General features: G+C 44.0%; 1 protein-coding gene across 1 annotated transcript; it reads left to right on the plus strand.

Annotated features, from left to right (window-relative positions):
* The first annotated feature begins 21595 nt into the window (after window positions 1-21595).
* On the plus strand, window positions 21596-23088 carry LOC124705927 (UDP-glycosyltransferase 83A1-like). The gene is made up of 2 exons (XM_047237608.1): window positions 21596-22079; window positions 22193-23088. Exons 1-2 carry the CDS (start codon window positions 21599-21601, stop codon window positions 23086-23088), a joined length of 1377 nt encoding a protein of 458 aa, XP_047093564.1. The 5' UTR covers window positions 21596-21598.
* The last annotated feature ends 1579 nt before the right edge of the window (window positions 23089-24667 follow it).

Consider the following 24667-nt stretch of genomic DNA (forward strand, 5'->3'; position numbering starts at 1 on the left):
GCTTGGGGATGCCCCGTGGTTCATCCCTGCATATTTTAAGAAGACTCAAGCATCTAAGCTTGGGGATGCCCAAGGCATCCCTTCTTCATCGACAACTTATCATGTCACCTCTAGTGAAACTATATTTTTATTCCGTCACATCTTATGTGCTTTACTTGGAGCGTCTGTTTGTTTTTGTTTTTGTTTGAATAAAATCGGATCCTAGCATTCTTTATGTGGGAGAGAGACACGCTCCGCTGTTGCACATGAACACATGTGTTCTTAGCTTTATCGTTAATGTTCATGGCGAAGGTTGAAACTGCTTCGTTCATTGTTATATGGTTGGAAACAGAAAATGCTTCATGTGGTAATTGGTATAATGTCTTGAATAATTTGATACTTGCCAATTGTTGTGCTCAAATAGATCATGTTTAAGCTCTTGCATCATGTACTTTGCACCTATTAATGAATAACTACATAGAGCTTGTTAAAATTTGGTTTGCATGATTGGTCTCTCTAGAGTCTAGATATTTTCTGGTTAAGGTGTTTGAACAACAAGGAGACAATGTAGAGTCTTATAATGCTTGCAATATGTTCTTATGTAAGTTTTGCTGTACCATTTTATACTTGATTTTCCTTCAAACAACCTTGCTAGCCTAGCCTTGTATTGAGAGGAATTCTTCTCGTGCATCCAAATCCTTGAGCCAAAAACTATGCCATTTGTGTCCACCATACCTACCTACTACATGGTATTTCTCTGCCATTCCAAAGTAAATTACTTGAGTGCTACCTTTAAAATTCTATTCTTTGCCTTTGCAATATATAGCTCATGGGAAAATAGCCTTAAAAACTATTGTGGTGAAGAATATGTACTTATGTATCTTATTTCTTAATAAGTTGCTTGTTGAGCGGTAACCATGTTTCTGGGGACGCCATCAACTTTTACACCTTTGTTGAATATCATGTGAGTTGCTATGCATGTTCATCTTGTCTGAAGTAAGGGCGATTTTCATGATCAAATGGTTTGAGTATGCATATTGTTAGAGAAGAACATTGGGCCGCTAACTAAAGCCATGAATCATGGTGGAAGTTTCAGTTTGGACAATCAATCCTCAATCTCTTATGAGAATATTATCTCGTTGTTGAATGCTTATGCATTAAAGAGGAGTCCATTATCTCGTTGTCTATGTTGTCCCGGTATGGATGTCTAAGTTGAGAATAATCAAAAAGCGAGAAATCCAATGCGAACTTTCTCCTTAGACCTTTGTACAGGCGGCATAGAGGTACCCCTTTGTGACACTTGGTTGAAACATATGTTATGCAATGATAATCCATGTTAATCCAAGCTAATTAGGACAAGGTGCGAGCACTATTGGTAATCTATGCATAAGGCTTGCAACTTATAAGATGTCTTATACATAACACATATGATTTATTACTACCGTTGACAAAATTGTTTCTATGTTTTCAAAATGAAAAGCTCTAGCACAAAAATAGTAATCCATGCTTCCCTCTGCGAAGGGCATATCTTCTACTTTATTGTTGAGTCAGTTTACCTACTTCTTTCTATCTTAGAAGCAAACACTTGTGTGAACTATGTGCATTGATTCTTACATGTTCACCTATTGCACTTGTTATATTACTTTGTGTTGACAATTATCCATGAGATAAACATGTTGAAGTTGAAACCAACTGCTGAAACTTATATCTTCCTTTGTGTTGCTTCAAAGCTTTCTACTAAGAATTTATTGCTTTATGAGTTGACTCTTATGCAAGTCTTATTGATGCTTGTCTTGAAAGTACTATTCATGAAAAGTCTTTGCTATATGATTCAATTGTTTACTCATTGTCTTTACCACTGCTTCGAATTGCTGCATTCATCGCATATGCTTTACAATAGTATTGATCAAGATTATGATAGCATGTCACTTCAGAAATTATCCTCGTTATCGTTTACCTACTCGAGGGCGAGTAGGAACTTAGCTTGGGGATGCTTGATACGTCCCAAACGTATCTATAATTTCTTATGTTCCATGCTACTTTTATGATGATACTCACATGTTTTATACACACTTTATGTCATTATTATGCATTTTCCGGCACTAACCTATTGACGAGATGCCGAAGAGCCAGTTGATGTTTTCTTCTGTTTTTGGTTTCAGAAATCCTACAAAGGAAATAATCTCGGAATTGGACGAAATCAATGCCCAGGGTCTTATTTTTCCACGAAGCTTCCAGAAGACCGGGGGAGATACGAAGTGGGGCCACGGTGCGCCGACACCATAAGGCGGCGCGTCCAGGGTGGGCCCCGCGCCGCCCTGTGGTGTGGGGCCCCCGTGCCTCCTCCGACTCTGCCCTTCCGCCTACTTAAAGCCTTCGTCGCGAAAACCCCAGTACCGAGAGCCACGATACGGAAAACCTTCCAGAGACGCCGCCGCCGCCAACCCCATCTCGGGGGATTCAGGAGATCGCCTCCGGCACCCTGCCGGAGAGGGGAATCATCTCCCGGAGGATTCTTCATCACCATGATCGCCTCCGGATTGATGTGTGAGTAGTTCACCCCTGGACTATGGGTCCATAGCAGTAGCTAGATGGTTGTCTTCTCCTCATTGTGCTATCATTTTAGATCTTGTGAGCTGCCTATCATGATCAAGATCATCTATTTGTAATGCGACATGTTGTGTTTGTTGGGATCTGATGAATATGGAATACTATGTCAAGTTGATTATCAATCTATCATATATGTGTTGTTTATGTTCTTGCATGCTCTCCGTTGCTAGTAGAGGCTCTGGCCAAGTTGATACTTGTAACTCCAAGAGGGAGTATTTATGCTCGATAGTGGGTTCATGCCTCCATTGAATGCAGGGACGGTGACGAGAAAGTTCTAAGGTTGTGGATGTCTCGTTGCCACTAGGGATAAAACATCAATGCTTTGTCTAAGGATATTTGTGTTGATTACATTACGCACCATACTTAATGCAATTGTCCGTTGTTTGCAACTTAATACCGGAAGGGGTTCGGATGATAACTCGAAGGTGGACTTTTTAGGCATAGATGCATGCTTTGGATAGCGGTCTATGTACTTTGTCGTAATGCCTTGATTAAATCTCATAGTACTCATCATGATATATGTATGTGCATTGTTATGCCTTCTTTATTTGTCAATTGCCCAACTGTAATTTTTTCACCCAACATGCTATTTATCTTATGGGAGAGACACCACTAGTTAACTGTGGACCCCGGTCCATTCTTTACATCTGAAATACAATCTACTGCAATACTTGTTCTTTACTGTTCTTCGCAAACAAACATCATCTTCCACACTATACATCTAATCCTTTGTTTACACCAAGCCGGTGAGATTGACAACCTCATCGTTACGTTGGGGCAAAGTACTTTGATTGTGTTGTGCCGGTTCCACGTTGGCGCCGGAATCCCTGGTGTTGCGCCGCACTACACTCCGCCACCAACAACCTTCACGTGTTCCTTGACTCCTACTGGTTCGATAACCTTGGTTTCTGTTGCCTACCAAAACCCACCGGCGAGCAGCGACGGGCAGCACGTAGAGCCGGGAGGCTCCCAGGACTGCTGGTGGATCCTGGTCCCTCGGGTCGACGGCCCGCAATGCCTCTGGCACACGTCCTGGCGGTTGCGAGGGCGTGCCACCTGACCTATACCTGGTCGGGAAGGTGATGGATTGCTTCGATCGAGTTTCTGCATGGCAAACACGTAAACATTAAATACGAGCCCCGATCGGCTCTTAAGTTGTTCTGTGGATCGGCTCGAGGAGCCGATTGCCCCATGGTCCATGTTGGATTTACGATGACATGGGGATCCTGCTTTATCAATATCAAGTTAAACCAATCTATGACAGTCTAGGGTTTTCACCACATAACCGGAACATCCTACACGTAATTGAGCCTAGCAGATACGAAAGATGATAGAAAACTAATCCTAAACGAGGCCTAAAAACCAACATGAAGTTGATTCCCGGAACAATCCCTTCTAGGATTAGCAAACCACACCTTACGCACTACCGGATCGTTCAACCCGTTTGCAAGGCCTAACCATGCAGATATCAAACTAATCCTTGTAGAACAAGGAACAACTATAACAGATCGGATCTACTAAACAAAGATTAAGCAAGATGATGCCCTTACACCCAAGATAGGTGTAAGGGCAGCTAGATATTGAGGGGCAGCGTAGCTAAGCAAACATAACATAAAAGCATCGACGTTAGCCCCAAAACATCTACGATAAGGGTGTTGCTCGCCATCAAAAAGGCTTCAGCACGAGCAACACCGGTAACGAATAAGCGATATCTGCCTAGATCGCAAGATGCGATCTAGGCAGCATGTTGCTTACCCGGGAGAAACCCTCGAAACAAGGGGTGGCGATGCGCCTAGATTAGTTTGTTGTGAACGTGATCGTCCTCCTTTCTCAATAACCCTAGATACATATTTATAGTCCGTGGACTTTCTACCTTGGGAATAAACCCAGTTGTATACGACTAAAGTCTATCTCTTAATTCTAAACATAACACGTGATCTACCATAAAATACAGATATACGGGCAATCTAGCCCAAACTCACGCACAAGGCCGGTTCAGAGACACTTCATATGCATGTCCTCTAAGCCCATCTTCGATCACGGCCCATCTCCTGCTCTGGCTAAATTCTGGTGATAACACATGCCCCCCTGGTTTTGGTAATGATAATTTCAAAACCACTCTGTTTTTTCTTTGTAGGGTCACGTCGTGGCAGAGCAGAACCGCTTCAGTGTCTTTCCATCATGATGCCCTGTCTTCTCAACTTCGGCACGATTGACAATTCTGGCACCGCGTCCTCGAAAACTGCTCAAGCATTAAATCTCCACTATATTCCCTTTATTTAACCACATCGAGCAGTTCGCTTCTTCATCGCTTCTTCATCCTCTGCTCCTCTATAGCACTCGAAAACCCTCCTTCCACCATGGACTCCTCCTCCTCTTCTGCCTCCTCTGGCCTCTCCTTCCAGTCCTCCTCCTCCAGCGAGCCGGAGCCGGGATTTGACCTGATGGCGGCATACGAGGCTCTCGCTCCCGAGTATTGGGACGAGAGGGACTGGGACTTCTCCGTCGAGTCCGAGGACAATGACTCCTTGACCGACGGGGAGGAGGACCTCCACTTCCTCGCGGACGAGGCTTTGGAGGGGGCAAGCGACGACGACGCCTTCTCTTGGGATGCGGGCCTCTCCTCCGATGAGGGATACGAGGAACCCGCCGGCGAAACGCTTCCGCGCCGGGTCAGAAGACGATGACGACAACGATGATGAAGATGAAGACGAAGCTCCCGCCAAGGGCTTCAGCAGCGACGAGGAGGTCGCCGGCAGCAGCGCCGACGACAGCTATGATGGCGACGACGAGGGCAGCGACGACCCCTAGATTAGGCACTACTAGCATAGGACTAGTAGTAGTATCTTAGGCAATAGATCCTCGTTTTGAGAGCAATCGGCTCTTCTTGTAAAAAATCCCCTTTTAATCAATGAAGAAGGATTCCATGCTTGATTTGTCCGATTACCAAAATAGATCAATGCTCAAAGAGCCGATGGCAACGCATCGGTCTTTTACCAAAAACGCCAGCAGGGCCAGCCCCCAAATTCAAACGATGAACTGATGCCTGCCCGTAACAGTTGTACCTCTAGAGTCGATGGCTGCGCATCGGCTGTCTTTATTCTAAAGTCGATGTCTGTGCATCGGCTGTACTTTGCGAATTTTTTTTTACCGGCCGATTTTATACACCGGCCCCCATATTTTACTGCCCATCATCCCACATACTTGGGAAATACTTCTTGAGATGCTGGCCATTGACAGCCACCGGGAACTTCTCGCCGCTCAACTCCTCGAGCATGTATGCGTTACCCTTCAAAACTTGGTCGACTCTGTACGGACCGTGCCAATTTGGAGACCATTTACCGTATACTTTATCTTTAGTCCCCAACGGCAACACAGCTTCCCATACTAGATCACCAACGTGGAACTCCTTTGGCTTCACCTTCTTATTATATGCACGAGCTACCTTGGCTTTGTTCTCTTTAATCTTCTCAAGCGACCAAAGTCTAAGTTCCGTGACATCCTCAATGCTATCACTCATCGGGCAGCATATTCTTCGATTGTTAAATCATTCCGAAACGTAATCCGCCTTGAGCCAGCCGTGATTTCCCAGTGGCAACACGGCTTCTTGTCCGTAGACCGGATGGTATGGCGAGGTTTTTACCGCTCCATGACATGACATGCGATAAGCCCACAAAGCCTCCGACAATACCTCGTGCCAACGTCTAGGGTGTTCGTCGATTTTCCTCTTAATCAGCTTGATAAGGCTCTTGTTGGACGCTTCAGCCTGCCCATTTGCTTGAGCATAGTATGGAGACGATCGGATCAGCTTAATTCCCATGTCCTCGCAGAACTCTCTAAACTCGCGAGAAATGAAGTCCGAACCCCCATCGGTCGTGATAGTCTGGGGAATCCCGAATCTATGAATGACATGCTCTTTCACGAAACTGATAACATCCTTCAATGCCACAGACTTCATAGGGACGGCCTCCACCCATTTAGTGAAATAATCCGTAATGGCCAGAATCCACTCATGGCCTTTGCTTGATGGAGGATTAATTTTGCCGATCATATCCATGCCCCATCCTCCAAATGGCCAAGGCTTGATGATAGGGTTCATTGCTGATGCAGGTACCATCTGAATGCTCCCAAACTTCTGACATGCTTGACACCCTTTATAGTAATTAAAACAGTCCTCAAGCATGGTGGGCCAATAAAACCCTGATCGCCTAATCAGCCATTTCATCTTATGAGCCGATTGATGAGTTCCACAGGCGCCTTCGTGTACCTCGTGTAAGAGCCGATTCGACTCGGCTGGTCCCAGACATCTGAGAAGTAACCCTTCCAAGGTCCTGTAAAACATGTCATCTCCAATAAGGACATACTTCATGGCCTTGTACCTTATCCGTTTAGGTGCCCCCGAGCTGAATCTTTCAAGTAATTGAAGATATCGGCTCTCCAATCATCTGGTTCCATGAACTCGCACTGGACATCGGCTCCATCTACTATGTCCTTATAGCATGACGCCATCTGTGCGAGATCGTTCGCCTCGGTATTCTGCGACCTCGGGACCCAGTTGAAGTTTATGTACCTAAATTGTGTCATCAGCTCACGACATTGCATCCATAATGGGAAGAGCGACTCGCTCTCACATTTGTATTCTTCCGTGAGCTGGGAGATCACCAACTTTGAGTCTCCAAAGAGTTCCACTGCTTCTGCCCCGACTTCAATAAGCAACTTCATCCCCTTGCGTATTGCTTCATACTCAGCGACATTGTTGGTGCAAGGGGTAGATAGCCTGATGGAGAAGGAATAGGTTGCCCCCCGAGGCGATACGAGTAGGATGCCGATGCCGCAACCCTCATCACAAGCCGATCCGTCGAAGAACATGGCCCATGCACGTACGCAGCTAGTCTGCTATATCGTTGTTGATTCATTCGAGCAATAAGATCGGCCAACGCTTGTCCCTTGACCGCTTTCGCGAGGTTGATACCGGAGATCAAATTCCGATAATGCAAACATCCACTTACCGAGTCGGCCTTTCAACACAGGAGCCGACAACATGTGTTTGATGACGTCTGATTTGCATATGATGACAATTTCTGCCGTCAGAAAGATGTGACGAAGCTTGGTGCAGGTAAAAAATAAGCAGAGGCACAATTTCTCGATCTCAGGGTACCTAGTCTCTGCATCCAACATCCTTCTGCTGAGGTAGAAAGCGACTCTTTCCAGACCATCATAGACTTGCACCACTACTGAAGCGATGGAAGTGTCAGCTAGTAAACGAAGAATGGTCTGTCTTGCTGGGGCGGAACCAACACGGGTGGCTTCGTTAGATATTCTTTAATCTCGTCAAACGCTCGCTGTTGCTCTGCCCCCCAGTGAAACTCCTCATCAGCTTTAATCTTTACCAATCCCATGAATGGCTCGATACGCCACGATAGGTTGGAGATGAACCTTCGACGAAGTTGATTTTGCCGATGAGACACCGGAGCTCCTTCTTCGTGGTAGGTGGCTTCATTGTTCGTACTCGCCTCCCGACTTTTCAGGCCGATCTCAATTCCACGTTCATGAACCAAGAAGCCCAAGAATTGACCGGCCGTCACACCAAAAGCACACTTCTTCGGATTCATTCTCAGCCCGAACTTTCTAGTTCGGTCCAGGATGCGTCGCAAATCTTCCAAGTGTCCTTCGACTGAGACAGACTTGACCACCATGTCATCAATGTAAATTTCCACCAACTTGCCGATCAGATCATGAAAAATGTAATTCATGGCCCTTTGGTATGTTGCACCGGCATTTTTCAGCCCAAATGTCATGACTACATATTCAAACAAGCCCACCGCACCTGGTACTCTGAATGCAGTCTTGTGTATGTCTTCTGGAGCCAAAAAAATTTGGTTGTAACCGGCATTGCCATCCATGAAGCTTAAAACCTTATGACCAGCAGCTGCATTGATCAATGCCTCGGCTACCGGCATTGGGTACTCATCCTTTGGAGTGGCTCTGTTGAGATCCCGAAAGTCTATGGCGACACGCCATCGGCCGCCGCCGCCGCCACGATACGGAAAACCTTCCAGAGACGCCGCCGCCGCCAATCCCATCTCGGGGGATTCAGGAGATCGCCTCCGGCACCCTGCCGTACAGGGGAATCATCACCCGGAGGACTCTACATCACCATGATCGCCTCTGGACTGATGTGTGAGTAGTTCATCCTTGGACTATGGGTCCATAGCAGTAGCTAGATGGTTGTCTTCTCCTCATTGTGCTATCATGTTTAGATCTTGTGAGCTGCCTATCATGATCAAGATCATCTATTTGTAATGCTACATGTTGTGTTTGTTGGGATCCGATGAATATGGAATACTATGTCAAGTTGATTATTGATCTATCATATATGTGCTGTTTATGATCTTGCATGCTCTCCGTTGCTAGTAGAGGCTCTGGCCAAGTTGATACTTGTGACTCCAAGAGGGAGTATTTATGCTCGATAGTGGGTTCATGCCTCCATTGAATCTGGGACAGTGATAGAAAGTTCTAAGGTTGTGGATGTGTTGTTGCCACTAGGGATAAAACATCAATGCTTTGTCTCAGGATATTTGTGTTGATTACATTACGCACCATACTTAATGCAATTGTCTGTTGTTTGCAACTTAATACTGGAAGGGGTGCGGATGCTAACCCGAAGATGGACTTTTTAGGCATAGATGCATGCTGGATAGCGGTCTATGTACTTTGTCGTAATGCCCTAAGTAAATCTCATATTAGTCATCATGATATGTATGTGCATTGTTATGCCCTCTCTAATTGCCCAACTGTAATTTGTTCACCCAACATGCTATTTCTTATTGGAGAGACACCACTAGTGAATTGTGGACCCCGGTCCATTCTTTTACATCTGAAATACAATCAATCGCAATCTCTCGTTCTCTGTTGTTCTTCACAAGCAAACATCATTCTCCACACCATACGTTTAATCCTTTGTTTACAGCAAGCCGGTGAGATTGACAACCTCACCTGTTAAGTTGGGGCAAAGTATTTTGATTGTGTTGTGCAGGTTCCACGTTGGCGCCGGAATCCCTGGTGTTGCGCCGCACTACACTCCTCCGCCAACAACCTTCACGTGGCCTTCATCTCCTACTGGTTCGATAAACCTTGGTTTCTTACTGAGGGAAAACTTGCTGATGTACGCATCACACCTTCCTCTTGGGGTTCCCAACGGACGTGTGCTTCACGCGTTATCAAGCTCTTTTTCTGGCGCCGTTGCCGGGGCGATCAAGACACGCTGCAAGGGGAGTCTCCCACATCCAATCTCTTTACTTTGTTATTGTCTTGCATTTACTTTATTTACTGCTTTGTTTGCGTTCTTTATATTAAAAACACAAAAAAATTAGTTACTTGCATTTACTTTATTTAGTTTGCTTTATTTATTACTGTTAAAATGAATACTCCTGAGAACACTAAGTTGTGTGACTTCACTAGCACAAATAATAATGATTTCCTATGCACACCTATTGCTCCACCTGCTACTGCAGCAGAATTTTATGAAATTAAACCTGCTTTACTAAATCTTGTTATGAGAGAGCAATTTTCTCGGTGTTAGTTCTGATGATGCTGCTGCCCATCTTAATAATTTTGTTGAACTTTGTGAAATGCAAAAGTATAAGGATGTAGATGGTGACATTATAAAATTGAAATTGTTTCCTTTCTCCCTAAGAGGAAGAGCTAAAGATTGGTTGCTATCTTTGCCTAAAAATAGTATTGATTCATGGACTAAATGTAAGGATGCTTTCATTGGTAGATATTATCCTCCTGCTAAAATTATATCTTTGAGAAGTAGCATAATGAATTTTAAGCAATTGGATAATGAACACGTTGCCCAAGCATGGGAAAGAATGGAATCTTTGGTAAAGAATTATCCTACCCATGGACTAACTACTTGGATGATCATCCAAACCTTTTATGCAGGATTGAATTTTTCTTCGTGGAACCTATTGGATTCAGCTGCTGGAGGTACTTTTATGTCCATCACCTTCGGCGCCGCAACAAAGCTTCTTGATAATATGATGATCAATTACTCTGAATGGCACACTGAAAGGACTCCACAAGGTAAGAAGGTAAATTCTGTTGAAGAAACCTCCTCCTTGAGTGATAAGATTGATGCTATTATGTCTATGCTTGTGAATGGTAGATCTAATGTTGATCCTAATAATGTTCCTTTAGCTTCATTGGTTGCTCAAGAAGAGCATGTTGATGTGAACTTCATTAAAAATAATAATTTCAACAACAATGCTTATAGGAATAATTCTGGTAACAACTATAGGCCATATCCTTCTAATAATGGTAATGGTTATGGTAATTCTTACAACAATAGTAGGAGTGTACCCTCTGGTCTTGAAGTCATGCTTAAAGAATTTATTAGTACACAAACTGCTTTTAACAAATCTGTTGAAGAAAAGCTTGGTAAAATTGATGTTCTTGCTTCTAAGGTTGATAATCTTGCTGCTGATGTTGATCTTTTAAAATTGAAAGTTATGCCTAATGAAGATAAAGATATTAAGTCATTTGCTACAGCAAACGCCATACAAGTTCGAATTAATGAAAATATTAGATTGATGGCTGAATTGCATGCTAGGTGGGAAAGAGAAGAAAAACTAGCTAAAGAGGATAATGTAGCTAAAGTTTGGACTATTACCACCACTAGTAATGATGATGCTTCACATGTTGCTAAACCTCCTACTATCAATGGTAAAATAATTGGTGTTGGCAATGTTTCTACTCCTAGTGCAAAGCGTGCAAAATTGCGTGAAACTGCTGAAACTGCTTGTGATAAAAGTGCTGAAATTTTTTAGAATATTGGGAACATCGATCCCATTGCTTTAGATCATAATGGTTTAGATTTTGATGATTGTCATATCTCTGAAGTTATTAAGTTCTTGCAAAAACTTGCTAGAAGTCCTAATGCTAGTGCTATAAACTTGGCCTTTACAATACATATTACAAATGCTCTCATAAAAGCTAGAGAAGATAAATTAAAACTTGAAACTTCTATTCCTAGGAAGTTGGAAGATGGTTGGGAGCCCATCATTAAAATGAGGGTCAATGATTTTGATTGTAGTGTTTTATTTGATCTTGGTGCAAGTATTTCTGTTATGCCTAAGAAACTCTATGATATGCTTGACTTGCCACCGTTGAAAAATTGTTATTCGGAAGTTAATCTCACTGATAATTCTATAAAGAAACCTTTGGGGAGGATTAATAATGTTCACATTACGGTTAACAATAACTTTGTCCCCGTTGATTTTGTTGTCTTGGATATTGAATGCAATGCATCTTGTCCCATTATTTTGGGAAGACCTTTTCTTCGAACTGTTGGTGCTATTATTGATATGAAGGAAGGGGATATTAAGTATCAATTTCCTCTCAAGAAAGGTATGGAACACTTCCCTAGAAAGAGAATGAAGTTACCTTTTGATTCTATTATTAGAACCAATTATGATGTTGATGCTTCATCTCTTGATAATACTTGAGTTACACTTTCTGCGCCTAGCTGAAAGGCGTTAAAGAAAAGCGCTTATGGGAGACAACCCATTATTTTATTTCTGCAATTTTTGTTTTATATTTGAGTCTTGGAAGTTGTTACTACTGTAGCAACCTCTCCTTATCTTTATTTTATTGCATTGTTGTGCCAAGTAAAGTCTTTGATAGTAAGGTTGATACTAGATTTGGATTACTGCGCAGAAACAGATTTCTTGCTGTCACGAATTTGAGTAGGCCTCTCTGTAGGTAACTCAGAAAAATCTGCCAATTTTCGTCTGTGATCCTTAGATATGTACGCAACTTTCATTCGATTTGAGCTTTTTCATCTGAGAAAGTTAAGTGCCCCTAAAAAATTCGTCTTTACGGACTGTTCTGTTTTGACAGATTCTGCCTTTTATTTCGCATTGCCTCTTTTGCTATGTTGAATGGATTTCTTTGTTCCATTAACTTTCAGTAGCTTTGGGCAATGTCCAGAAGTGTTAAGAATGATTGTGTCACCTCTGAATATGTGAATTTATGATTATGCACTAACCCTCTAATGAGTTTGATTTGAGTTTGGTGTGGAGGAAGTTTTCAAGGATCAAGAGAGGAGGATGATACAATATGATCAAGAAGAGTGAAAAGTCTAAGCTTGGGGATTCCCCCGTGGTTCATCCCTGCATATTTCAAGAAGACTCAAGCATCTAAGCTTGGGGATGCCCAAGGCATCTTCTTCTTCATCGACAACTTATCAGGTCACCTCTAGTGAAACTATATTTTTATTCCGTCACATCTTATGTGCTTTACTTGGAGCGTCTGTATGTTTTTATTTTTGTTTTTGTTTGAATAAAATTGGATCCTAGCATTCTTTGTTTGTGAGAGAGACACGCTCCGCTCGTTCATATGAACACTGGTGTTCTTAGCTTTACTTTTAATGTTCATGGCGAAGGTTGAAACTGCTTCGTTCATTGTTATTTGGTTGGAAACAGAAAATGCTTCATATGGTAATTGGTATATTGTCTTGAATAATTTGATACTTGGCAATTGTTGTGCTCAAATAGATCATGTTTAAGCTCTTGCATCATGTACTTTGCACCTATTAATGAAGAACTACCATAGAGCTTGTTGAAATTTGGTTTGCATGATTGGTTTCTCTAAAGTCTAGATATTTTCTGGTGAAGTGTTTGAACAACAAGGAAGACAGTGTAGAGTCTTATAATGCTTGCAATATGTTCTTATGTAAGTTTTGTCTGTACCGGTTCATACTTGTGTTTGCTTCAAACAACCTTGCTAGCCAAAGCCTTGTACCGAGAGGGAATTCTTCTCGTGCATCCAAATCCTTGAGCCAAAAACTATGCCATTTGTGTCCACCATACCTACCTACTATGTGGTATTTCTCTGCCATTCCAAAGTAAATTGCTTGAGTGCTACCTTTAAAATTTCATTCCTTGTCTTTGCAATATATAGCTCATGGGAAAATAGCCTTAAAAACTATTGTGGTAATGAATATGTAGCTTATGTATCTTATTTCTTATAAGTTGCTTGTTGAGCGGTAACCATGTTTCTGGGGACGCCATCAACTATTACACCTTTGTTGAATATCATGTGAGTTTCTATGCATGTTCGTCTTGTCCGAAGTAAGGGTGATTTATCATGATCAAATGGTTTGAGTATGCATATTGTTAGAGAAGAACATTGGGCCGCTAACTAAAGCCATGAATCATGGTGGAAGTTTCAGTTTGGACATTAATCCTCAATCTCTTATGAGAATATTATCTCGTTGTTGAATGCTTATGCATTAAAGAGGAGTCCATTATCTGTTTTCTATGTTGTCCCGGTATGGATGTCCTTAGTTGAGATCTATCAAAAACGAGAAATCAAATGCGATCTATCTCCTTGGACCTTTGTACAAGCGGCATAGAGGTACCCCTTTGTGACACTTGGTTGAAACATATGTTATGCAATGATAATCCATGTAAATCCAAGCTAATTAGGACAAGGTGCGAGCACTATTGGTATTCTATGCATGAGGCTTGCAACTTATAGGATGTCTTATGCATAACACATATGAATTATTACTACCGTTGACAAAATTGTTTCTATGTTTTCAAAATGAAAAGCTCTAGCACAAAAATAGTAATCCATGCTTCCCTCTGCGAAGGGCCTTTCATTTACTTTATGTTGAGTCAGTCTACCTACTTCCTTCTATCTTAGAAGCAAACACTTGTGTCAACTGTGTGCATTGATTCCTACATACTTGCTTATTTGCATTCATCATATTACTTTGTGTTGACAATTATCCATGAGATATACATGTTGAAGTTGAAAGCAACCGCTGAAACTTATATCTTCCTTTGTGTTGCTTCAAAACTTTCTACTAAGAATTTATTGCTTTATGAGTTAACTCCTATGCAAGACTTATTGATGCTTGTCTTGAAAGTACTATTCATGAAATGTCTTTGCTATATGATTCAGCTTGTTTAGTCATTGTCTTTACCATTGCTTCGAATCACTTCATTCATCTCATATGCTTTACAATAGTATTGATCAAGATTATGATAGCATGTCACCTCGGAAATTATCCTTGTTATCGTTTACCTACTCGAGGGCGAGTAGGAACTAAGCTTGGGGATGCTTGATACGTCTCAAACGTATCTATAATTTCTTATGTTCCATGCTAGTTTTATGACAATACTCACATGTTTTATATACACTTTATATCATTTATATGCATTTTCCGGCACTAACCTATTAATGAGATGCCGAAGCGCCAGTTCCTGTTTTGTGCTGTTTTTGGTTTCAGAAATCCTGCACAGGAAATATTCTCGGAATTGGACGAAACGAACGCCCAGGGTCTTATTTTTCCACGGAGCTTCCAGAAGACCAAAGAGGATACGAAGTGGGGCCACGAGGCGCCCTAACCATAGGGCGGCGCGGCCAAGGAGGGGCCCGCGCCGGCCTATGGTGTGGGGCCCCCGTGCCTCCTCCGACTCTGCCCTTCCGCCTACTTAAACTCTCCGTCGCGAAAACCCTATTACCGAGAGCCACGATACGGAAAAAGTTCCAGAGACGCCGCCGCCAATCCCATCTTGGGGGATTAAGGAGATCGCCTCCGGCACCCTGCCGGAGAGGGGAATCATCACCCGGAGGACTCTACATCACCATGATCGCCTCCGGACTGATGTGTGAGTAGTTCATCCTTGGACTATGGGTCCATAGCAGTAGCTAGATGGTTGTCTTCTCCTCATTGTGCTACCATGTTTAGATCTTGTGAGCTGCCTATCATGATCAAGATCATCTATTTGTAATGCTACATGTTGTGTTTGTTGGGATCCGATGAATATGGAATACTATGTCAAGTTGATTATTGATCTATCATATATGTGTTGTTTATGATCTTGCATGCTCTCCGTTGCTAGTAGAGGCTCTGGCCAAGTTGATACTTGTGACTCCAAGAGGGAGTATTTATGCTCGATAGTGGGTTCATGCCTCCATTGAATCTGGGACAGTGACAGAAAGTTCTATGGTTGTGGATGTGCTGTTGCCACTAGGGATAAAACATCAATGCTTTGTCTAAGGATATTTGTGTTGATTACATTACGCACCATACTTAATGCAATTGTCTGTTGTTTGCAACTTAATACTCGGAAGGGGTGCGGATGCTAACCCGAAGGTGGACTTTTTAGACATAGATGCATGTCGGATAGCGGTCTATGTACTTTGTCGTAATGCCCTAAGTAAATCTCATATTAGTCATCATGATATGTATGTGCATTGTTATGCCCTCTCTATTTGTCAATTGCCCAACCGTAATTTGTTCACCCAACATGCTATTTCTTATTGGAGAGACACCACTAGTGAACTGTGGACCCCGGTCCATTCTTTTACATCTGAAATACAATCAACTGCAATCTCTGTTCTCTGTTGTTCTTCACAAGCAAACATCATTCTCCACACCATACATTTAATCCTTTGTTTACAGCAAGCCGGTGAGATTGACAACCTCACTGTTAAGTCGGGGCAAAGTATTTTGATTGTGTTGTGCAGGTTCCACGTTGGCGCCGGAATCCCTGGTGTTGCGCCGCACTACACTCCTCCGCCAACAACCTTCACGTGGCCTTCATCTCCTACTGGTTCGATAAACCTTGGTTTCTTACTGAGGGAAAACTTGCTGATGTACGCATCACACCTTCCTTTTGGGGTTCCCAACGGACGTGTGCTTCACGCGTTATCAAGAGAACAACTCAAATTTGTGACAGCTAAAAATCTGTTCCTGCGCAGAAATCCAAATCTAGTATCAACTTTCTATCAAAGACTTTACTTGGCACAGAAACAAAATAAACATGATAAGGAGAGGTTGCTATAGTAGTAACAACTTCCAAGACACAACAAAACAGTAGCATAATAAAGACATGGGTTATCTCCCAAGAAGTGCTTTCTTTATAGCCATTAAGATGGGCTCAGTAATTTTAATGATGCTCTCGCAAGAAATAAGAGTTGAAGCAAAAGAGAGCATCAAAAGCAAATAAGAAACACTTTTAAGTCTAACCCACTTCCTATGAAAAGGAATCTTGTAAATAAACAAGTCATGTAAGCATAATGCAATAAGCATAGGAAAACAAGACAAGCGCAACTTCAAGATTTTCAGCAAAAAGAGAGGTGTTTTAGTAACATGAAAATCCCTACAACCATATTGTCCTCTCTCATAAATATTTTCAGTAGCATCATGAACAAACTCAACAATATAACTATCACATGAAACATTCTTATCATGAGCTACATGCATAAAATTATTACTCTCCACATAAGCATAGTCATTAGTATTAATTGTAGTGGGAGCAAATTTAATAAAATAGCTATCATTATTATTCTCATCACCATAATCATCATATATAGGAGGCATATTGTAATCATAATTAATTTTCTCCTCAATAGTAGGTGGACTGAAAATATGATAGTCATCATTGTAATCATCATATATAGGAGGTAAAGTATCATCAAAGTAAATTTTCTCCTCCATGCTTGGGGGACTAAAAATATCATGCTCATCAAAACCAGCTTCCCCAAGCTTAGAATTTTCCATAGCATTAACAACAATGGTGTTCAAAGCATTCATACTAATAACATTGCCATTAGCATGCATATAAAGTTCCATAGGTTTTTTAATTTTCTCTTCAAACACCTCATGTCCTAACTCAAGATAAATACTATAAAGATCTCTAATATTTTTGTTGTTTTCCATTAAGCCTAACTAGTGAAATAAAAACAAGAAACAAAAAGATATAATTGCAGAATCTAAAGGAAATAGCTTCGAGCACTCACACACCTAGCAAGTGCTAGGAAATAGCTTAGTAGTCGGAGGATGTGAATACCTTTTACCTTACCTCCCGGCAACGGCGCCGTAAAATAGCTTGATGTCTACGCACGCTTTTATTCCCGTAGAGCAGTGTTGGGCCTCCAAGAGCAGAGGTTTGTAGAACAGCAGCAAGTTTCCCTTAAGTGAATCACCCAAGGTTTATCGAACTCAGGGAGGTAGAGGTCAAAGATATCCCTCTCAAGCAACCCTGCAATTAAGATACAAGAAGTCTCTTGTGTCCCCAACACACCTAATACACTTGTCAGATGTATATGTGCACTAGTTCGGCGAAGAGATAGTGAAATACAAGTAATATGGATGATTATAAGTAGTAATTGCAATCTGAAATAAAAATGGCAGCAAGCGAACATGTAGCAGAACTTGTTGGAAACGGTGTTTCAATGCTTAGAAACAAGGCCTAGGGATCATACTTTCACTAGTGGACACTCTCAACAATGATCACATAATTGAATAACTAAATGCTACTCTCAAACACTCTCTTGTTGGATAACAAACACCATTCATTGTGTAGGGCTGCAAAAGCACACCTAAAGCCGAGGTAAACAAGCTCCACAACGTCATAAAGGAATCACACACGATGCGCACACTCGTCACCATCACACCGTGGAGAGTAACTCCGGAGTTCATATTAAAGTAACCTCTAGAGTGCATAATAGACAAGAGTAACATCTACATATTCAACTAGATTACAAAGCTCATGATCACATAAAGATCACACCATGGGAGAGAGAGATGAACCACATAGCTACCGGTTGATCCCTGAGCCTCGGGGGAGAACTACTCCCTCCTCATCATGGGAGACAACAACAACGATGAAGATGGCGATGGAGTCGATGGAGATGGATTCCGGGGGCACTTCCCCATCCCGGCAGCGTGCCGGAACAGAGATTCTGTCCCCCGAACTTAGCTTCGCGATGGCGGCGGCTACGTAACTTTTCGTGGAGTATGACTGATGCTTCTAGGGTTTTTTACTTCTGGGGCAATATATAGGCGAAGGGGCAGCGTCGAGGGAGCCAGGGGGTGGGCTCCCCACACCTGGGCGCGCCAGGAGGTGGGGCCGCGCCACCCTATGGGGTGGCCCCCCTGCTGGCCGTCTCCGACTCTTCTTCGATGTTCTAGAACCCTCCGTGGAAAATAGGGCCGTGGGCTTTTGTTTCGTCCAATTCCGAGAATATTTCTTGTGTAGAATTTCTAAAACCAAAAACAGCAGAAAATAGGAACTGGCGCTTCAGCGTCTTGTTAATAGGTTAGTCCCGGAAAATGCATAAAAAAGATATAAAGTATGAATAAAACATGTAGGTATTGTCATAAAACTAGCATGGAACATAAGAAATTATAGATACGTTGGAGACGTATCACCTCTCCAACGCCTTTCTGTCAAACCCGGACACCAACGGCTCTTCGTCAAACCCGAACATCCTTTTTTTATGAGGAGAATTTCACTTGTAGTTTTTTATCGAGAGTATTTTACTTCCCGGCCTGGCTTATGATAGGGTTGAATGGAACTACTTAAAAGGAGTCTTGCTAAAATTGGGCTTTAGAGACAATTGGGTGGAAATGATTATGCGATGCGTAACCTCTGTTAAATATGCTGTCAAAGTCAACAGAGAGTTACCTGAACCCTTTTTACCGACAAGAGGAATCTGCCAGGGAGACCCAATCAGCCCCTACTTGTTTCTTCTATGTGCCGAAGGCTTATCTTATTTATTGCAGAAAAAGGAAGCAACTGGAGAACTAAAAGGGATTCGCAATGGCAGGAAAGGCCCTCCCATCTCCCACCTCTTGTTCGCTGATGATAGTGTATTCTTCACCGGGGGGGATGAAAGAAGTATTGATGCTCTCAACTCAGCATTACACACCTATTGCAATGGATCTGGGCAGGAAATAAATTTACGCAAGTCCTCCATTTTCTTTGGCCCACATTGTGATGATTATACCAAGGAGAGAGTAAAACAGAAGATTGGAGTACACGAGGATTCACTGAAGGCTACATACCTCGGCATGCCGACCTAGGTGGGACGCTCCCCAACTAATAACTTCAAGTATCTCACTGGTCGACTATGAAAACGCCTAAATGGCGTGAGCGATAAACCTCTGTGAAGAGCCGGGAAGGATGTTTTTCTGAAAGCGGTTGCTCAGGTGATACCTACTTACGTTATGATCTGTTTTCAGATTCCAATTGCAGTGTGTGAAAAACTTACAAAGCCTATATCTAACTTTTGGTGGAGAACCGAAGATGGGAGGAAAAAACTACATTGGAGATCATGGGATTGGTTGACCTCACCAAAATATCTTGGTGGAATGGGCTTCCGGGACATGGCTATATTCAACCAAGCCATGCTTGGAAAACAATGTTGGCGCCTGATAACTGAACCTCAATCATTGTGTGCTCGTGTGTTGAAGGGGTGCTACTTCCCTGATTGTGACTTCTGGGCGTCTCAGAGCATAAGATCATCATCATATACCTGGCGGAGTATTATGCATGGTAAAAAACTGCTGCAGCAAGGTCACTTTTGGAGAGTTGGAGATGGAAAAACTATTAACATACTTAGGGATAATTGGATCCTAGATGTGACTCATGGTACTTTAACTACAACCTCCCCGGTCAAAGATGACCAGACTGTTAGTTCTCTAATGCAGGAGAATGGGGGGCAATGGAAGGAAAAATCAGTAAGAGATCTCTTTCCGGAAGAAATATCAGAGAAGATTCTAAGCATCCCCACAAGCTCTGAAGGATGCAGCGATTTTCCCTCTTGGCCTCACACAAAGAGTGGAACATACTCTGTCAAATCCGCATACAATCTAGCCAGGTCAAAATTGTTCTGGATATCCTGAAGCAATATTGGCAAGGGAGCCTCTTCTAACCAGGTGACCATGGAAAAGGCATGGAAGAAATTATGGGCCATCAATTGCCCAGATAAGATGAAGGTGGTATTATGGAGAATGGCTCACAACTGCCTGCCTACCGGTACCCAGCTCCAGGTGCGCTCTATTCCGACAAGGTATGACTGTTATCTTTCTAATCGTGTGGAGGATGTGGAACACCGTTTCCTACAATGCCAATATGTTAAAGCCTACAAAACTTCTCTCACATCAGATAATGGTTGATGGACTGGATATCAGAAGCATCACAGTTCCAGTCAGTGATATTGGCAGTGGCTTGTTGGCACATATGGGAGAATAGGAACTCCTATCGCAATGGTGAGGTTTTGCCTCATCCTTCAAGTGTTTCTAGAAAGATCATAGCCTATGTTGATTTTTATCTCTATGAATATTATCAGGTCAGAAGGTTCCAATAGGCGTGAGACCTCGACATCAATTCAGAAATGGTCTCCGCCACCGGAGGGCCGACTGCTGATCAACGTGGACGCTGCGATCTTTTCCAAAAGTGATAGGTCTGGAAATGGAGTTGTGATACGTAACCATTAAGGTATTATGATGGCTGCTTGTCGAGGCTTTGTAGATCATGTGCAATGCTCTGAAATTGTTGAAGCCATTGCTATCCGGCAGGCACTCTATCTTGCTGAGAATGTCGGAGCCCAATACTTTCAGGTTGCTTCGGACCGTCTCTCGGTAATTAAAAAACTGCAGCAGCAAGGGCTAGATAGGTCTTTGACAGGTGCTATTGTGCACGATATTAAACTGAGAGCCACAAAGTTTGTATCTTGTACCTTTAAGCATGTATACCGTTCATGTAATGAGGCAGCCCATGTTCTTGCCAAGACGGCAGAACATGATCAAGGGTCCTGTTGGTTTAATGAGCCACCTGATGTCATCAGGGCCATTATTTGTACTGAACAGTTGTTTGAATGCACATCAGGGCCATTATTTGTACTGAACAGTTGTTTGAATGAATGAAAGGCTGCTGCCATTTGTCTCAAAAAAAAAAACTAGAGATATACACAGTCATTAAGCTTAATTACTAATTTTTTTAAACTTGTTGAAAGATTAAAGCATAGTTCTTAAAATAAATTACATAAATATTAGATATAGCGTAGATCTTATAAATAAGAACCTAAATCCCCCCCCCCCCCCCGCGACCAGTTGAGCTGGGCTCTGACACACCATTACATACTCCACATCTCCCATACATGCGAAGCACTACTACTAGCGCAACTGCGCAAGCTAGCATCAATGGCAGTTCCTCCGAGTTCCCAACCTCACGTAATGGTGCTGCCCTTTCCGGCACAAGGCCACGTCATGCCTCTCATGGAGCTCTCCCACCGGCTCCTCGACCATGGGGTCGAGGTTGACTTTGTGAATACGGACATCAACCACGACCGCGTCCTGAAGGCCATGGCCGCGAAGACGGGAGCCGTCCCCGACGGCATCCACATGGTCTCGTTCCCGGACGGCATGGGCCCCGACGGCGACCGCACCGACATCCCCATGCTGGCCAACGGCTTGCCGGCCGCCATGCTCGGCCCCCTCGAGGAGATGATCAGATCCAAGAAGATCAAGTGGGTGATCGCCGATGTGTCCATGAACTGGGTGCTGGAGCTGGCCGACACAGCGGGTGTCCACGTCGCCTTGTTCTCGACCTTCTCGGCCGCCGTCTTGGCGCTCCGGCTGCACGTTCCCAAGCTCATCGAGGACGGCATCCTCGACGAATGTGGTAAGAGAATAAATCAAATCAAATTCATCCTCCTAAACAACTTCGTGTACTTAGGTGATTGGCACGTTGTGAACAAATTGGACTGAGAGATGAGGTACGCGTGATCAACTCAGGGACTGTGATGAGGAACGAGACGATCCAGCTGAGCCCCACGATGCCACCCGTCCAGGCGACCGAGAACCCATGGGCCAGACTGGGCAACTCGCCGGACAAAATGAGGGTTTTCATCAAGAACGTGCTCAAGTCCAACCCGGCGATACGGCTGGCCACCACCGTCATCTGCAACAGCTTCGAGGAGATCGAGTCGGGGGCGCTAGATCTTCTCCCGAACGCGCTGCCCGTCGGGCCCCTAGAAGCGCCGCCGGCGTCGAGTGCGTCGGCGGCTGGGCACTTCTGGCCCGAGGACGCGACCTGCCTCGCCTGGCTCGACGCGCAGACCAGTGGCTCGGTCATCTATGTCGCATTCGGCAGCTTCACCGTGTTCGACGCGGCGCGTTTCGAGGAGCTCGCCGACGGGCTGGAGCTCACTGGCAGGCCCTTCCTGTGGGCTGTGCGGCCGAACTTCACCGACGGGGTGGTCGGGGAGGGCTGGCTCGACGCGTTCAAGCGCCGCGTCGAGAGGAAGGGGCTGGTCGTCGGCTGGGCGCCCCAGCAGCGCGTGCTCTCGCACCCGTCGATCGCCTGCTTCCTCTCGCACTGCGGCTGGAACTCCACCATGGAAGGGCTGCGGCACGGTGTGCCGTTCCTGTGCTGGCCCTACTTCGCCGACCAGTTCTGCAACCAGAGCTACGTCTGCAACGTGTGGGGCACCGGCGTCAAGCTCCTCGCTGACCAGCGAGGCGTCGTCACCAAGGAGGAGATCAATACTAAAGTAGCGCAGCTGCTGTGCGACGACAAGATCAAGGCCAGCGTTGCCATGTGGAAGGACGCTGCGTGCGCGAGCATCGCGGAGGGAGGGTCCTCGCATGTGAACCTGCTGAAGCTTGTCAACTTGCTAAGAGCACAATAATCTCTTAGCTGGGCATAATATTTCTTCTGGAGCTTTCATCACCTGGGTTTTATACTAGTAATATAAGTCGTGTCATGTTTTTTTACAGTACGGATTTCTTTTTTCACTCCAGTTTAAGTGTTTATCTTCCTATTTATAATGATGATCTCGAAGAAGTATTGTTAATTTCTTCCCCATAAATCACTATGGGAGAACTCCTTCTCTAATGCATCTTCACATATCCATGATACCATACGGATGATAAGCTTTAAGCTCATGTTTTCTTTCATGATGCAACCGGTTCAGTCCGGTTTGGCCCTAGCATTGAACCTCCAAACCTTTTAGAAAATCACAAGTCCACGGGTCAGACCGAACCTCTCCTTGTAGGGTAAAGGGGTATCCTAGTTTTGCCCCTAGCTGGCTAGCCCCACGTTGTTGTACCATTAGCTGCTGAGCTGTACCGTACTAGGTTGATGGTGGGAATTGCCGAACGCTCTCAAGAATACAAGGTACGGGGGATTTAGGAGCTGCAGTTCCCGCAACCGGCCAGCGTCCGTGAAGGAGAGGTAGAGTTTCTTCACCAGCATAGTCGGACCGGTGGCACCGGCGGGGACAAGTAGCGGCACGGCGCTGCCGTCAAAGAGCATCCTCCAATGGCGCGCAACTGATGTAATCCAACGGCACCACCTTGTTCCTCGCCGTCGCCACCTTCCCCGCGGGCTCCGCTTGCTCCATGCAGTCGTCCGTGACACCCCTTTTTTTCCGACGAGCCTGCGTTAGTTGCTTTGGGCGAGTTGTTGCAATGGAGAACCATGAAGATGATGCGGCCGACGCCTTCGTTTCGAGGACGAGGAGCAGTTCGACCCTAGGGTCGTAAGGATTTGAACCTGTAACCTGATGGTAAAAAAAGATAGGTGCGGGACAAAGGGCCAATGGGCCGACCCGGACCAGTTGCATCTATAATCTCCTTGGGATGGCTCATCTTGAACTTGCACACCATTTCTTCTTTCTTCCTTATGTTGATGTGTTGAAGATACACTCCAGCGTTCCCTTCATCATCGTTTCCATGATATACTTTTCACTTGATCCTACAAATATAACTTAGTGGTAACATTAGTCCATAGGGTTGTCATTAATTACCAAACCACGCATGGGGGCTCCATGCACATTAACTTGTGTCAGGTAAGGCCCGAAGTAGGAGGTCCAAGTGTTGTCGTGGTTGATCATGCCGAGCCCGCGGCGGGATAACGCAAAGATGATGACCTCGATGATTTCATCAATGACTATATATGCTGATGATGGATTGGTTGGTCCCTATCACCAAGAGCAATGTCTTGATCCGGATACCCGCATGCCTAATGTCGAAGAGAAGCAACATTTTGTTCAAATCCAGAAGTCGTTGATGTTCAGTTACCAAGAAAGACCTCTAGCTAGCCTGAGGACATTACTCAAAAACTTAACTAGAGACCTTTTTTAATGCCTGGTTAAAAGGTTTGTCCCATGGGGCAGAAGCAGAATCCTCATCGTTTTGTACCCAGAAGATTCACCCGCCGGGTTTTTGGACTCGCCGAGTACAACACACGTGACAAAAAACTACTCC

The sequence above is a fragment of the Lolium rigidum genome, chromosome 4 (genome assembly GCF_022539505.1).
Source record: "Lolium rigidum isolate FL_2022 chromosome 4, APGP_CSIRO_Lrig_0.1, whole genome shotgun sequence".
NCBI classification, from domain to species: domain Eukaryota; kingdom Viridiplantae; phylum Streptophyta; class Magnoliopsida; order Poales; family Poaceae; genus Lolium; species Lolium rigidum.

Excerpts from the sequence above, each read along its gene's own strand:
- LOC124705927 (XM_047237608.1), top strand. The coding sequence starts at position 21,599 with ATGGCAGTTCCTCCGAGTTCCCAACCTCACGTAATGGTGCTGCCCTTT. Across the intron at positions 22,080-22,192 it reads CGGCATCCTCGACGAATGTG|GGACTGTGATGAGGAACGAG; the intron begins GTAAGAGAATAA and ends TGATCAACTCAG.